Genomic DNA, 14748 nt, shown 5'->3' with positions numbered 1-14748 from the left:
ATAACAGGAAGGGAAGTGGGGTCCTGTGACACCCCGTACTACCCAAGTAGCATAAACACATTTTAACCATTGTTTCTCCTGATCTCAACACTTGTTTTTAAATGTTCTTTCTCTGAAAGAAATCTAACCCAGACCCTGATATACTAAACTGATCAAAGCTGCACCACTTACAACTTGAAAACTCCTGACCCTGGTGACTCTGAGGCTGGGAAAGTGGGCCACAAGAGGGCTGGGGGACAGGGTCACCCCTCTAGGCAGTTGCCCAAAGGCCACAGCAAGACTCACTACTTCCCAGATTTGGCTCTGCTGGTTCCCTTTCTGCATGACAAATGTATTCATTTTCAAGTTCTAGTTGGAAAGCCTCATGCTGTATGATGACCGCCCTCCCCATCCCCGCCACTGTCCCAAAATTTCCATGGCAATTTTAACTTTTGATCTCTTTTCTGTGTGCATCACTAGAATCACATTGTGATGTTTTTCCCACTGTGTTATGGTGAACTGTCTGTGTCTTCCTCCACTGACAGTGTGAGGTCCTTGAGAATAGGGCCTATGTTTCACTTGTCACTGCTTGGCACCTAGCACAGTGCCTGGCATATATTCACACTCAGCAAAAGGTACTAGAAATGAAAAATGTTCTGTTTATCTAAAAACAAACTTAAAAAGCAAACAACAAAATAGGCAACATATTTGATAAAGGGTTTGTATGCTTAAGATAGAGGTTTTAAAAAAGCAGTAGGAAAAAGATGACTATTTCAAAGGAAACTGGCCAATAGCCATGACAGAGAATTTAACAAAAGAAGAAATTCAATGAGTATTGAGCAGAGGGAGATCAAAGTTTATTCCTATCTAGTAATCAAATAAACGTGAATTTTAAAAATGAGATGCAGTTTTTCATCTAACAGATTAAATCCAAAACCAAAACCAAACCCATTGCCATCGAGTCAATTCTGACTCATAGCGACCCTATAGGACAGAGTAGAACTGCCCCATGGGATTTCCAAGGTGTGGCTGGTGGCTTTGAGCTATGACCTTTTTGGTTAGCAGCCAAGATTGGCAACTGCTAAAAAGAAAGCATACATTGTCAGTTGGGGTGTGGGGAAATAGGCATACGGGTACAAACTTTTGGGGAACACTTTGAAAAAATATATCCAAAGCATTAAAAATGTGCATACTCACAAAAACATAAGATGGATGAATAGATAGATATGTGTTAGCAAAATGTTAACAATTGTAGGATCTAGGTAGTAGGTATATAGGTATTTACTATATAATTGTTTCCATTTCTCCACATGCTTAGAAATTTTCATGATAAAATGTCAGGGTAAATGGGCATATCTTTTTGCCTAAAAATCTTACTTCTTAGAATATATTCTAAAGAAACAATTATGGATGTGCCCAAAGATGTATGTTAATCATAGTGTTATTTAAAATAGGCAAAATTTGAAGTACTGTGAGCTAAATACCCAATAATAGCTAAGTAAATTATGGCCCATCTATATTATGGGGTTTGGTTTTTGGTTATGTTAGGGACTATGATACAGTCTTTAAAAATTATTTTATAGAAAAATATATATTGATCATGGGGATATCTTCTCAATGTATTACTAATTGAAGAAAATGCAGGTTACCAAACAATATTTTCAGAATGATACTATTTTTAGAAACTAAAACAATTTTTCTGTAGCCACAGAAAATGTTAAACAGATGTTTATCAAAATGTTAACAATGGCTATTACAAAGATTTTTTTCTCTATTCTTTGATACGTTTCTTATATATATTACATGAAATATATTTTAACTTAAAATTATAATACATCTATTGTTTGTTTTATTAAAAATAATAAAATTTTTTTTTTAAGTCAATTGAATTGAGTGTAAAAGAGGGTACGGGCTTGCCCAGCACAGGTTGAAGAGGTGGAATTTGGGAGGCAGATTTGGGCTCAACACAAAGAAACACTAAAAGGGCAAACTAAAGATTTGCCCATCACTGGGGATATTAAGCAGGTGGATTCTACGTAAGGAATCCCTTCCGTGGTGGGAGACTGGTTAGAATGGCTTGTGGGGTGTCTTCCAGCTCAGAGATTCTGGGGCTCCAGGAAGAAGAGCCACAGCCACAGCAGCAGCCTCCATCATGGGCTTCCCATCAGCCCAGCATGACCTGGTTTAGAACCTTGCCTGATGCTTGTGCCTACAAGTAAGAGACAGCACAAAGGTGGAGATGTAGAGGCTGTTGAATGCTGGAGAGTGGAGCTGACTTATCATTGGTGGTGCAGTGGTTAAGTATTTGGCTGCTAACCAAAAGATCGGCAGCTTGAATCTACCAGCCACTCCTTGGAAACCCTGTGGGGCAGTTGTACTCTGTCCTATAAGGGCAACAGGCTTATTTGTTTGTTTGAAGCTACACAATATTTTTCTAGATCATTGGACTGTTATCTTGGTTTCTAGAATGATATCAAACTCCCTTGTTAGGAAACCTAATCAGGTTCAGTCTCAGAACCAGTCCTGCTTACCCTATTGACTCTCTCCCTGGAGGTGAAAGCCCTCTCAGTCTCAGGATTCATCCCAGGCTGGGTTCAGGCCAAACCATGAACCCTAGGCCCAGCCCAGCTGCCCTGCTCCTGGGGCTGTTGGAGATCCTTTCCTGGGAGTGAGTCTTGAGTTAAGGGCCTTGCAGACTCACCGGGTCATCGCAGAAACCACAGAGGTCATTGCAGCCTATAAACAGGGTTATTATCTTCCAATCTTCCTGAAAATTTATCCTCTGAAATAAATAGAAAACAAACAAGTAAGCACCTTGTCCCAGAGTCAAGTAAATGAAAATACAAAGTGCTGAGCACTAGGAGAGATTGGTTCCCACTGGAGGATTTAGTAGACATTCATATTTTCTCTCTCTAGTTTTGGGGTCCCAGGGCCATAGGGATTTGGTCGGTGCTAAATTGTTCATTTAAATTGTTCAACTTTTTTCCCCCAGTGGAATCACTGGACTTCCATGTGGCTTTACCCACACATAGGTAGTATGTAGGTCAGTTCTCAAATGTCCTCTTGGAAGTGGGTACTGATGCCCACCAAGCTTCACCCCTCTCGCCTCCAGCATAGGAAGGAAAAGGGGGCGGGATAGGGAAGGCTGGTTCTGGCTATGGGAAAGGAGGCCATTTATTCTGCGATCCTCTAGAAATCTTCTATACTAATTTTGCCATATGGGAGAAGGAACAATCATCCCTTAAGAGGATGCTCTCCTAACTCAGTTACCTCAAACTGCTCATGAGCAAATCAAGCCTGAGAGGCTGGGAAGAGGAAGGCAGAAGCTCCAACCGTGTGCTCTGAAAGGATTTTGCCTTTTTATCTGCCTACTCCAAGAGGGACTTATAGAAGTACTTGAAGGCACCAGGCTGGGTGGAAGGGGGAGTAGCCATACCCATGAACTATACTGTGGCCCAAGGGCAGCTGTGGCCCTCATAGCCTCTTACACTGCATGGCTTGGTCTTCTTTGACCTACACTCCCAAAAAGGATAGCAGGAGAAAGATGAAAGAAAAAAAAATCCAGAAATCTCTGACATTAAGGGTAGAAAGAGTCCATTCAACTACGTGAAAGATAAGTAATCCCATCTCTTGCCCTCTACACACCCCTTTAGTTATTTTATCCACTTTGCAGCTCCAAGAAATGTCTGAATTGAGAAAACTGCTTTCATTTGAGGTGTTGTTGTTGTTAGGTGCTGTCGAGTCGGTTCCTACTCATAGCGACCCTATGCACAACAGAACGAAACACTGCCGGGTCCTGCGCCATCCTTACAATCGTTATGCTTGAGCTCATTGTTGCAGCCACTGTGTCAATCCACCTCGTTGAGGGTCTTCCTCTTTTCCGCTGACCCTGTACTCTGCCAAGCATGATGTCCTTCTCCAGGGACTGATCCCTCCTGACAACATGTCCAAAGTATGTAAGACGCAGTCTCGCCATCCTTGCCTCTAAGGAGCATTCTGGTCGCACTTCTTCTAAGACAGATTTGTTTGTTCTTTTGGCAATCCATGGTATATTCAACATCCTTCGCCAAAGGCATCAATTCTTCTTCTGCCATCCTTATTCATCGTCCAGCTTTCACATGTATATGATGCGATTGAAAATACCATGGCTTGGGTCAGGCGCACCTTAGTCTTCAAGGTGACATCTTTGCTCTTCAACACTTTAAAGAGGTCCTTTGCAGCAGATTTACCCAATGCAATGCGTCTTTTGATTTCTTGACTGCTGCTTCCATGGCTGTTGATTGTGGATCCAAGTAAAATGAAATCCTTGACAGCTTCAATCTTTTCTCTGTTTATCGTGATGTTGCTTATTGGTCCAGTTGTCAGGATTTTTGTTTTCTTTATGTTGAGGTACAATCCACACTGAAGGCTGTGGTCTTTGATCTTCATCAGTAAGTGCTTCAAGTCCCCTTCACTTTCAGTAAGCAAGGTTGTGTCATCTGCATAACGCAGGTTGTTAATGAGTTTTCCTCTAATCCTGATGCCCCGTTCTTCATCATATAGCCCAGCTTCTTGGATTATTTCCTCAACGTACAGATTGAATTGGTATGGTAAAAGAATACAACCCTGGCACACACCTTTCCTGACTTTAAACCAATCAGTATCCCCTTGTTCTGTCCAAACAACTGCCTCTTGATCTATGTAAAGGTTCTTCATGAGCACAATTAAGTGTTCTGGAATTCTCAGTCTTCGAAATGTTATCCATAATTTATGATCCACACAGTTGAATGCCTTTGCATAGTCAATAAAACACAGCAAACATCCTTCTGGTATTCTCTGCTTTCAGCCAGGATCCATCTGACATCAGCAATGATATCCCTGGTTCCACGTCCTCTCCTGAAACCGACCTGAATTTCTGGCAGTTCCCTGTTGATATACTGCTGCAGCCCTTTTTGAATGATCTTCAGCAAAATTTTGCTTGCGTATGATAGTAATGATATTGTCCTATAATTTCCACATTCGGTTGGATCACCTTTCTTGGGAATAGCCATAAATGTGGATCTCTTCCAGTCAGCTGGCCAGGAAGCTGTCTTCCATATTTCTTGGATAGATGAGTGAGCACCTCCAGCGCTGCATCTGTTTGTTGAAACATCTCAATTGATATTCCATCAATTCCTGGAGCCTTGTTTTTCGCCACTGCCTTCAGAGCAGCTTGGACTTCTTCCTTCAGTACCATCAGTTCCTGATCATATGCCACGTCTTGAAATGGTTGAATATCGACTAACTCTTTTTGATGTAATGACTCTGTGTATTCCTTCCATCTTCTTTTGATGCTTCCTGCATCATTTAATATTTTCCCCATGGAATCCTTCACTATTGCAACTTGAAGCTTGAATTTTTTCTTCAGTTCTTTCAGCTTGAGAAACGCTGAGCGTGTTCTTCCCTTTTGGTTTTCCATCTCCAGCTCTTTGCACATGTCATTATAGTACTTTACTTTGTCTTCTCAAGCCGCCCTTTGAAATCTTCTGTTCAGTTCTTTTACTTCATCGATTCTTCCTTTTGCTTGAGCTGCTTGATGCTCAAGAGCAAGTTTCAGAGTCTCCTCTGACATCCATCTGGGTCTTTTCTTTCTTTCCTGTCTTTTCAGTGACCTCTTGCTTTCTTCATGGATGATGTCCTTCCACAACTCGTCCAGTCTTCAGTCACGAGTGTTCGATGAGTCAAATCTATTCTTCATATGGTCTCTAAATTCAGGTGGGATATACTCAAGGCCATATTTTGGCTCTCGTGGACTTGCTCTGATTTTCTTCTGTTTCAGCTTGAATTTGCATACGAGCAATTGATGGTCTGTTCCACAGTCGGCCCCTGGCCTTGTTCTGACTGATGATATTGAGCTTTTCCATCGTCTCTTTCCACAGATGTAGTCAATTTGATTTCTGCGTGTTCCCAATGGCAAGGTCCATGTGTATATTAAAAAAAAAAAAAAAAAAGTCACCGTTTATGTTGGTGAAAGAAGGTATTTGCAATGAACAAGTTGTTGGTCTTGCAAAATTCTATCATTCGATCTCCAGCATTGTTTCTATCACCAAGGCCATATTTTCCAACTATTGATCCTTCTTCTTTGTTTCCAACTTTCGCATTCCAATCGCCAGTAATTATCAATGCATCTTGATTGCATGTTCAATTGATTTCAGACTGCAGCGGCTGATAATAATCTTCTGTTTCTTCATCTTTGGCCCTACTGGTTGGTGTGTAAATATGAATAATAGTTGTACTAACTGGTCTTCCTTGTAGCTGTATGGATATTATCCTATCACTGACAGTGCTGTACTTCAGGATAGATCTTGAAGCGTTCTTTTTGACGATGAATGCAACACCATTGCGCTTCAAGTTGTCATTCCCAGTATAGTAGACTATATGATTGTCCGATTCAAAATGAATCATTTGAGGTAGAACCTCATATTCATTTTTCAGAACCCAGCTCAAAACTCCCTGGCCTTCACAAGCAGATAGGCCTGTCCCTTCCTCTGTGCTATCAACCTACCTTACACATAGCCCTCTTTATAGCACATGGCAACAGTTTTATAACTTGCATTCTTCATGTTGGCCTCCGGCTATGAACTCCTTGAGGGCAGGGACTGTAATATTTTCTGTATATCTCCACCACCCTGCCCAATGCCTGAGGAATGATAAATGTTCAATGTAGATCGCTGACTGACTGAACAAATGAATGAGAATCCCTTTTTCAGAGGAGCGGAGTTTCAGACTTCAGATATGTCTGCTAGAAGTCTGGCCTGGCTCCCAGTATCCCCCTCCCCTATAGCTGACTCCCTGCCTCTACAGATCTCTCCTGCCTGCTCCCCTTCTCCAGGGAGTCTCACCCTGCGTGGTCCTAGGCGGCACCTCCCACACTTACCGAGTCATTCTTCATCAGGTCCACCAGCTTCCTGGCCTGGGTGGATAAATGCCTGCAGACACACACAGGAAGAGGTCACGTGAGGAGTGGGGATTATGGGGCTGGGGCACGAAAGGGAGCCTAGCAGACAGAGGAGGAATCAAGTATGTAGCAGGAGGGTCCAGGTAGGCCTCTGGCAGGGAAATTGGACTGAAGGCCATGCCCCAAAGAGCTTCCTCCCCTTGGCTCCCCCAGGGTGGGGCACATGAAGGTGCTTTGGAAAGGGCAGAGCTCTGCACACATGAGGGGCTGACTGTGTCATTACTTTCTGGCTGGCGTATGTGATTGTATACTTTCTCTTTGGAGTCAGGCTTGTTCAGGGCAAACAGAAGGTCTGCGTGTAAGTACTTCATGTTTCATATCATGCATGGCTTGGAATGTGGCCATTTCCATTGGTGCCATGACTTCAGCCCCCTCATCCTCAAGGTGGCCTGGTTGAGTCAGACACACCTGGATTTGGTGCTTAGTTGCCTCTTGTTAACTAGGAAAGTGGCTTAAATTCTTAGTTTAAAAAGACTGCAAAAATGGAGGTATTCCTCCCCCCTCCCCGCCATCTTAGAGGGTCATCGGAAGACTACATGAGATGGGTAAAACAGCCCGGCACACCCGGCAAGAGTCACTACTGGTTGCAGACAGCATGGGTTTGAGTCCTGATCCCACCACTGGACAGCTCTGAGACCTTGGCAAAGGACTTCAGCTTGCAAACCTCTTTTCTCCTTTGTAAAATGGGGATGGTAAACATAGTTTCATCATAGAGTTGTTGGAAGGATTAAATGAGGTACCGCATAAAGAATTTAGAACAGTACCTGGCCCGTGTAAGCATCCATTGAATTAGTTCTATCACCACCACCAGCACCATCATCATCATCAAGTCCCTGGCACAGTGCCTAGCAGGAGGCATTTGTTGTCATCCTTTCCCCTTTTAACTGTTAGTCCAGCTGGCCTGGTCATGGTCAGACTAGGAATCAGGTAACCTGGGTGTGGAATTTGGGTAAGTCACCGAATATCTTTGAGCCTCAGTTTCCTCATCTGTAAATCTGGAATTATCAGGGCAGCTGCTCTTTCTACGAACTAGAGTTTTGTGATGATTATGCAACCCCTGTAAATCTTAACTTCATCATTAATAAGAAATGAGAATGCGACCCTCTGCTCTGTCCATCTTGGAGTTATTGCACGAAACACATGGGATGAAAACACAAAGGTCCTGTATAAATCATACACTACTGTGCATGTATAAGAGTCACCATCTGACCTGAAATAAAACCTGCAGTGCACAAGAATAAACCATGTGGTCAAATCTGTGTGTTTGTTCAGGACATTTAGCTTCTTTGTGCTACAGTTTCTTCATCTGGAACGTTGTTGTTGTTGTTAGGTGTCATTGAGTCAGTTCCAACTCACAGCAACCCTATGTACCACAGAGTGAAACACTGCCGGGTCCTGGGCCATGCTCACAATTGTTGTTATGCTTGAGCCCATTGTTGCAGCCACTGTGTCAATCCATCTCATGGAGGGTCTTACTCTTTTTTGTCGACCCTCTACTTTACCAAGCATGATGTCCTTCTCCGACTGATCCTTCCTGACAACATGTCGAAATCCAAATCTGGAACATGGGAATAATAATCCCAACTCTCCCCTGCCACCCAGGGGTGTGCTTAGACAAATGGATTATTTGGATGGAAGGGCTCCAAGGCCTCAGGGAAAGCAGGGACATATGAATTGCACTCAGCTTTGGTTGCTTTTGTGTGTACACTCTAAGATTCTGTTCTTGGATGCCTTCCTGAACTAATCATGCTTAGAACTACCTCCCTCTTATACCATCGGCTGATATATGCTTGGAGAAAACAAAATTACGGTCATATTAAAGTAAGTCAAAAATTTCAAGCCATAAACTGGTAAACTTCCAATCCCACCCCTGCCATAAGGAGAAATAAAGAAAAAAAAAAGCAACCCACAGAATTCATTTTAAACCCCATGATTAGATTCTGTATGATTTCTTCTTTGGGTAATCTGTGTCATCTTCCCTGTCGTGGGTAAATGAGGAATCTGTTCAGGTGGCTTGTAGCCTTAGGACGGCCTTGAGAGCTAGGAGAATCACGTCAGGGAATCTAGGGGCCACACTAGGAATCCCTAGGAAATGTACGTGGCTTTACATCTGGCCAGCTGGTGGAGGTGTCCCATATTTTCTGGCAGTAAAATGAGGTTTGTAATTATTCTAAAAGAAAAATAGAATCAAGGGACAGAAAGGGTCTTTTCATTTATTCTTCCTAGACTGGGTATGGAATTCACATGTTCTCTGACTGTGCTGCAGACCCAAAGCAGCACTCAAGGCTTTGGGATCTTGGAGAGAAATGGAGCTGACCAGCCTACTCTCAGGTACCAGTGGTTCAGGGCCCATGTAACAAGGCATACTTGTCCCTGAGCTTACTAAAAGCTTTCCGCAGGTGGAGGGGGAAGTTCTGCAGCCCAGCTGGATTATTGCTGTGACCCCAACATATGCATATTGCTGACCCAGCATGTGCATCCCCTCTATAGCTCACCAGAATGTTCACATCCAATATGACAGCTGAGCTTCTCAGCTAGCCCCGTTTTCCAGGCTGAGGCTTAGAGCGCATAGGGGGTGGAAAGGGCAGGATGCAAAACTGGGGCTACCCCTTCCAGGTCTGGTGCTCTTCCCATGGCAAAGGAAGGAGGCAAAACCTGGAGCCTGAAAAGGCTGCCCAAAAAAGCATGTCTGAGAAAGGGAGGGAGAACATGACTCAAAGACGGGAGGACTAACAATCATGGTGGTGACAACTGGGACTCAGAGTCAGCTGTGATCTACAAAGTCACACCTTATGCTGGTGTCTGAGTCAGTTGTGACTAGTTCCCTGGGGGAAGGGCTGGGGGGTAGCAGGTTTCTGTGTCTGACAGCAAGGGATGTCCCTGGAGAGCCCTGACCACCTTGGACCCTCAGACCCCTCCCCTAGACCAAGCCCTACTAGTCCTGCAGCCATGCACCCCACCTAGGCCAAGCCCCTCCAGGCCCCAGAGGCCCTGTGCTGTCTACCCCCAAGGCTCCCCTACTCACTCAGCTCGGTCTCCTGCCACAGCCTGGTTGAGGAAGGCTCCTGCACTGCTTTCTTTCCCAGTGCCAACAGAGAAGCCCGTCAGGGAAGGGTTGAACTCCCGGAGGATGTCTGCAAATGCCAGAAAGAGACATGCTTGGAAACTCCCCCAAAGCAACCTTCAAGTTCCTTTGATATGCTCCAGTGGGTGCTGGGGACAAAGCGGAGCCCCCAGTCCACAGCCCTCACCTCAGAAGTGTCACTCAACACTGAAAAAAGATGTTGAGCAGGTAGATGCTTAACCACGTCAGCCGCACACGACCAGTTGCGTTTGAGTTGATTCTGAATCATGGCAACCCCATGTGCTTCAGAGTAGAACTGAACTCTGTAGGGTTTCCATGGCTGTGACCTTTTGGAAGTAGATTACCAGGCGTGTCTTCCAAAGTATATCTGGGTGGGTTTGAACCGCCAATTTTTCAGTTAGTAGCTGAGTGCTTAACCATTTGCACCACTCTCAGCAGCACACGAAATCCATTGCCACTGAGTCTATTCCGACTCACGGTGACCCCATGTAACAAAGAAGAACTACACCATTTGGTTTTCTTGGCTGTAATCTCTATGGAGCAGATCGCCAGGCCTTTCTTTCATGGCATGGCTGGGTGGGTTCAAATCACCAACCTTAGGTTAATAGTGAAGCACAAGGTGCTTACTAAATTATTGTTGAATAAATGTGAGACTGAGTGAGGTACTTCTCTCACAAATTTTTCTTTTTTTCTAAATGTATAATAACTTTATTGAGATATAATTCACGTACCATAAAATTCACCACTTTAAAGCGTACAGTTCAGTGATTATTAATATATTCAAAGTTGTACACTTTCATCACCACCCCCCCCCAGCCAAAAAAAGACATGTTTTTGTTAGTAGTCACTCCTCATTTTCTCTCAACCCTCCCAGCCCCTGGCAACCAGAAATCTACTTTCTATCTTTATAGATTCACTTCTTCTGGTAGGTAGAAATGCACCCTCTCTCTCACTCCTGATTTTAGTAATCTGAGTCTTCTTTCTCTCTCTCTCTTTTTTTTTTCTTAGTTAGTCTAGCTACTGGTTTGTCAATTTTGTTGACCTTTCAATTTACATTTGAATGTTTACTTTTCTATCTCCCAAACTAGGCTGAGATCTTCACATAATGCTCAGTAAAAATTTATAGACTGAATTAGGAATAAACCAAAGTCCAGACAGGCTAGGAGGATTGTTCAAAGTCACACAGCTGCTAAGAATGGCATCCCAGAGTAGAACCCTAGCTCACTTCCGACACAGGGCACATCCCCCTATCCCACTGTCTGCTGGGATATGGGAGAGGAACTGGCCAGGCATCAGGCTTTGACCAGAGCTTCAGGGCCCCATGACATCCATCTGTTTGTTCTCTAGAACCAGGCACTGCTGCAGGACCACACAACACAGATGGATTGAACATATTCCTTGTGGCTTTGGGGGACATTGTACTACTGGATGGAAATTCCTCTGATTTCTACTTAATAAAAGGAAGAACTGAAATCACCAAGCTATCTGATAATGGAGTGGGTGGCCCTAGGAATAGTAGGCTCCCCACTACTAGAGGAATCCAGCTAGCTAGCTACTCACCAGGCATGTCATAGAACAGGACTACACATCACACAGGGCAACAACTTGCTGGTGCGTGCAGTTATCTGTGCCAGGAATGCCCCATCCCCTTTCCTTACCTGGTGAATTCTAGCTCATCAAGCCCCTTTTCAGAAGACACAGCAGCCTTTTTATTTTTCCCTAAACATTGTACATGGCTGTGATTATTGGTTCATGTGTCTGTCTTTGGAGAGACATATCCCCAAAGAGACTCTGGAGAAGTCATCAGGGCAGAGTCTTTGCCTCACTCCTCTATTTCCCCAGCACCCAGCACTGGAGTATTTGCTGGGTTAAATTAAGTAGGGGGTGGAGCTGAGGCTCTGTTCCAGCTCCTTGGCCTTGTGGTTTTTCTAACACATCTCCATATAGTTACTGTCCCTTAGTTTATCCAACCTCTACAGCCAGAGCTGTCTTCACATCTCTTTAGCAAGGAGAATCCCACATGGGCTATCTTCATTGCTAGGCTAATGTGCCAGGGAAGTCCACCTGAGGAACAACACTGTCCCCGAGGAGTGATATTATTTCAGTCCTCTGCAGATCTCTTTGGTGAAAGAGCTTGTGCCAAATGATTTCCAATCATCTTGTCCTTGATAAAAGCAGGGGAATTAGCGCAGCAAACTGTTGTATACGCTGGGCTGCCTCACATCCCAGTGAATCACATTTACAAGCATCCCAAGCCATCTCCTAGCAATAGAGGAGCTTATTTATAGCTCTTGTGTGTAGACCTAGAAATAAAGAAGACAGGGAGTACGTGTGGCACAGAACTGTACCTGCTTCAATTCAACAGAATTTTCAAATAGCAAAAACAGAGCAAATGCGGTTACAACTGTCAAGTCTGATCAACTCTGCTTGTGTGAAGATTCAGCCGGCCCTGTCACTCAGCTACTAACCTAAAGGTTGGCAGTTCAAACTCACCCCATGGTACCACAGAAGAAAGGCCTGGCAATCTGCTGCCATAAAGATTACAGCCAAGAAAACCTTATGGAGCAGTTCTGGTCTGTAACACATGGGATTGCCATGAGTTGAAATTGACTCAGTGGCAACGGGTTTGATTTTTGGACCATCACACCTTGGTGACTTATTTAAATAATTTCTTTGCTTCTAAAGACGTATTACAAAGGGACCTAACAAGACAAGTAACTGAGAACAGAACCAATTAAATTCCTCTGAGGCAAAATTATTACCCAGAAGATTTTAAGGGAACATAATTAAATTTAAACATTTATTGCATGTGTACTTTAAGAACAAGCATTTAGGAGAAGAGAAAGATGAATAGAACAAGACTCTTCAGAGAACGTAGCCAGGCTTTTAAAAAATCATTCCAAACAGGTTGTGGGTGAAGTAATTTAAGGAAAATGTTCAACCCCAGACATGGCTGTGCTTGCACAGCGTGAACAAGGTCACCTCATCTCTTACTGCTGCAATAGCAGGGCTTCATAAAGCGACACACAAGAATTTAACATCTTTGTACAATGTGATACTCAGCTCAGCCCACCCTAGGTCAGTGCCTCCGGTACCAGAGAGCTGCTCTGCTCAGGACCATAGGCAAAGCAGAAAAGCTTTCCTTTCCTTCTTTCTCAAACCATTTCTTAATGATTTGTATTAAAATTTGATCTGAGCTCTCTCTTCCTCTCCCTCTTTCTTACTCTCTTCCTTCCTTAGACAAATATAATTCTTCTTAAAACAAAAACAAAAACAAAAAAAACTCTCCAAGGCTTTAATCTCTCTCAAGAAGCAGAGCAAGGGCGACAGCCTCGGGAAGCAGCGCCCCCTACTGAGCCTGGCGGTCCCTGCCGTCCGTGGTCCCATTCCAAATCCGCGTCTGCCTCCAAGGGGAGCGGCTGAAATGCGAAGGTTAAGCTCCCTCAGTCTGCCCCTAAACCATCCAGGGAGCAAGGACTCACTTGCCAAGGTAGTGACTGCGCTTATGTTCTGATCTCCGCCGACACTGTTTTTTGGAAAGAAAAACGGTGAAGGTTAAAATGCCAGAGAGGCCGAAACACTTCAGACACTGCCAAGAAGAAAGACATTTCTTTTTCTGAAAAAACAAACAAAAACCCCAAACCCTGTAGGCTTGAAACTTGCCTTTTCCTCATTATTCCAGTAGAAAAATGGAAAAACAAGCCAGAATACAGTAACTCCTCCCCCCACAAATCTGAAATCCTGATTTAAACTGTAACGGCTGATGTAAAATAAAAAAAAAAAAGAATTAAAAAAAAAACTTCGAGCTCTGGCATTGGGGCAGGGAAACCAAGGGGGTCCGTTCACCTGTCTTCCAGAGAGAAGGTGGGCCCTCTTTGGATACAGGGCCCTGCCCTAGCCTGACCATCCACTGCAGCTCTGCGTCATCATCGTTATTATGGCAAACACAGTTCAAGGTTTGCTCTGGTCTTTCTCTTCCGCTTGCCTTGGCGAAGCCCGTTTTTAAAGGGTCTTCTAGATAGCAAGCCATCTTCCAGGACAAAAAACAGTACTTCTAAAATGCAAAGGAGATCAAACTCCATGGGTTTCTAGGCGTGAAAATATGCAGCATTCCAGAGTTGATAGGATTCCGAGTTTTCCATCTCCCCTCCATCTGTGCCAAGCACGTCTGGGAACATTTAAAAGGCTTTCACAATATTTGGGGTTTAGCTCCATGCAGCAACGTGGAGAGGATGCCAGAGCTTCAGTACCCAGGTTCAAGCTGGTGCCAGATGGAGATGCCAAATTCCTGGCCGAGGAAACACCACGCCTGTCTGGCCATGACCGGCACGAGCCAGGCTTTCAGAGCACAGAGGTAATGCAAGTCCTGCTCACGCAGCTGTGACAGCCTGAGTTTGACCACAGCCATAGAAAACAAGCCTGCACGAAGCAAGTCATGATGAGGGCAAGTACGGAATTAGGAGTGACGAACCCCCTGTTCTACTTCTTGCTCTTTTATCATCTGGCTGTGTGACCTTGGACAGGTTATTTCCCCTCTCTGGGACTTGTTTCCTCATCTGTGAAGTGAAGGCTCTTAAATAATGAGGCCAGCTACTCTTCATACCTACTTTGTGTCAGGCCCTGTGCTGCGTACTTAAATTCTCTCTAGTCCTCACAATGGAATCCAGGGGTAGTACAAATGGTTAGTGTGCTTATCTGCTAACTGAAA

At 44.1% G+C, this 14748-nt stretch overlaps 1 protein-coding gene across 1 annotated transcript in view; it reads right to left on the bottom strand.

Moving 5' to 3' along the window:
* PLB1 (phospholipase B1) overlaps positions 1-14748 on the bottom strand; it is a 148953-nt gene that overhangs the window by 77468 nt on the left and 56737 nt on the right. Inside the window, exons 17-20 of the mRNA XM_049904022.1 lie at positions 13523-13566; positions 9981-10089; positions 6875-6926; positions 2681-2761 (exon numbers count right to left, since the gene is read on the bottom strand). Of these exons, the coding sequence (XP_049759979.1) occupies positions 2681-2761; positions 6875-6926; positions 9981-10089; positions 13523-13566 (286 nt within the window). The remainder of the gene's footprint in view (positions 1-2680; positions 2762-6874; positions 6927-9980; positions 10090-13522; positions 13567-14748) is intronic.

This window comes from Elephas maximus, chromosome 12 (assembly GCF_024166365.1).
Source record: "Elephas maximus indicus isolate mEleMax1 chromosome 12, mEleMax1 primary haplotype, whole genome shotgun sequence".
NCBI lineage: Eukaryota > Metazoa > Chordata > Mammalia > Proboscidea > Elephantidae > Elephas > Elephas maximus.
The sequence above is the reverse complement of the archived record's forward strand: the minus strand, read 5'-3'. Positions and strand labels throughout refer to the sequence as shown.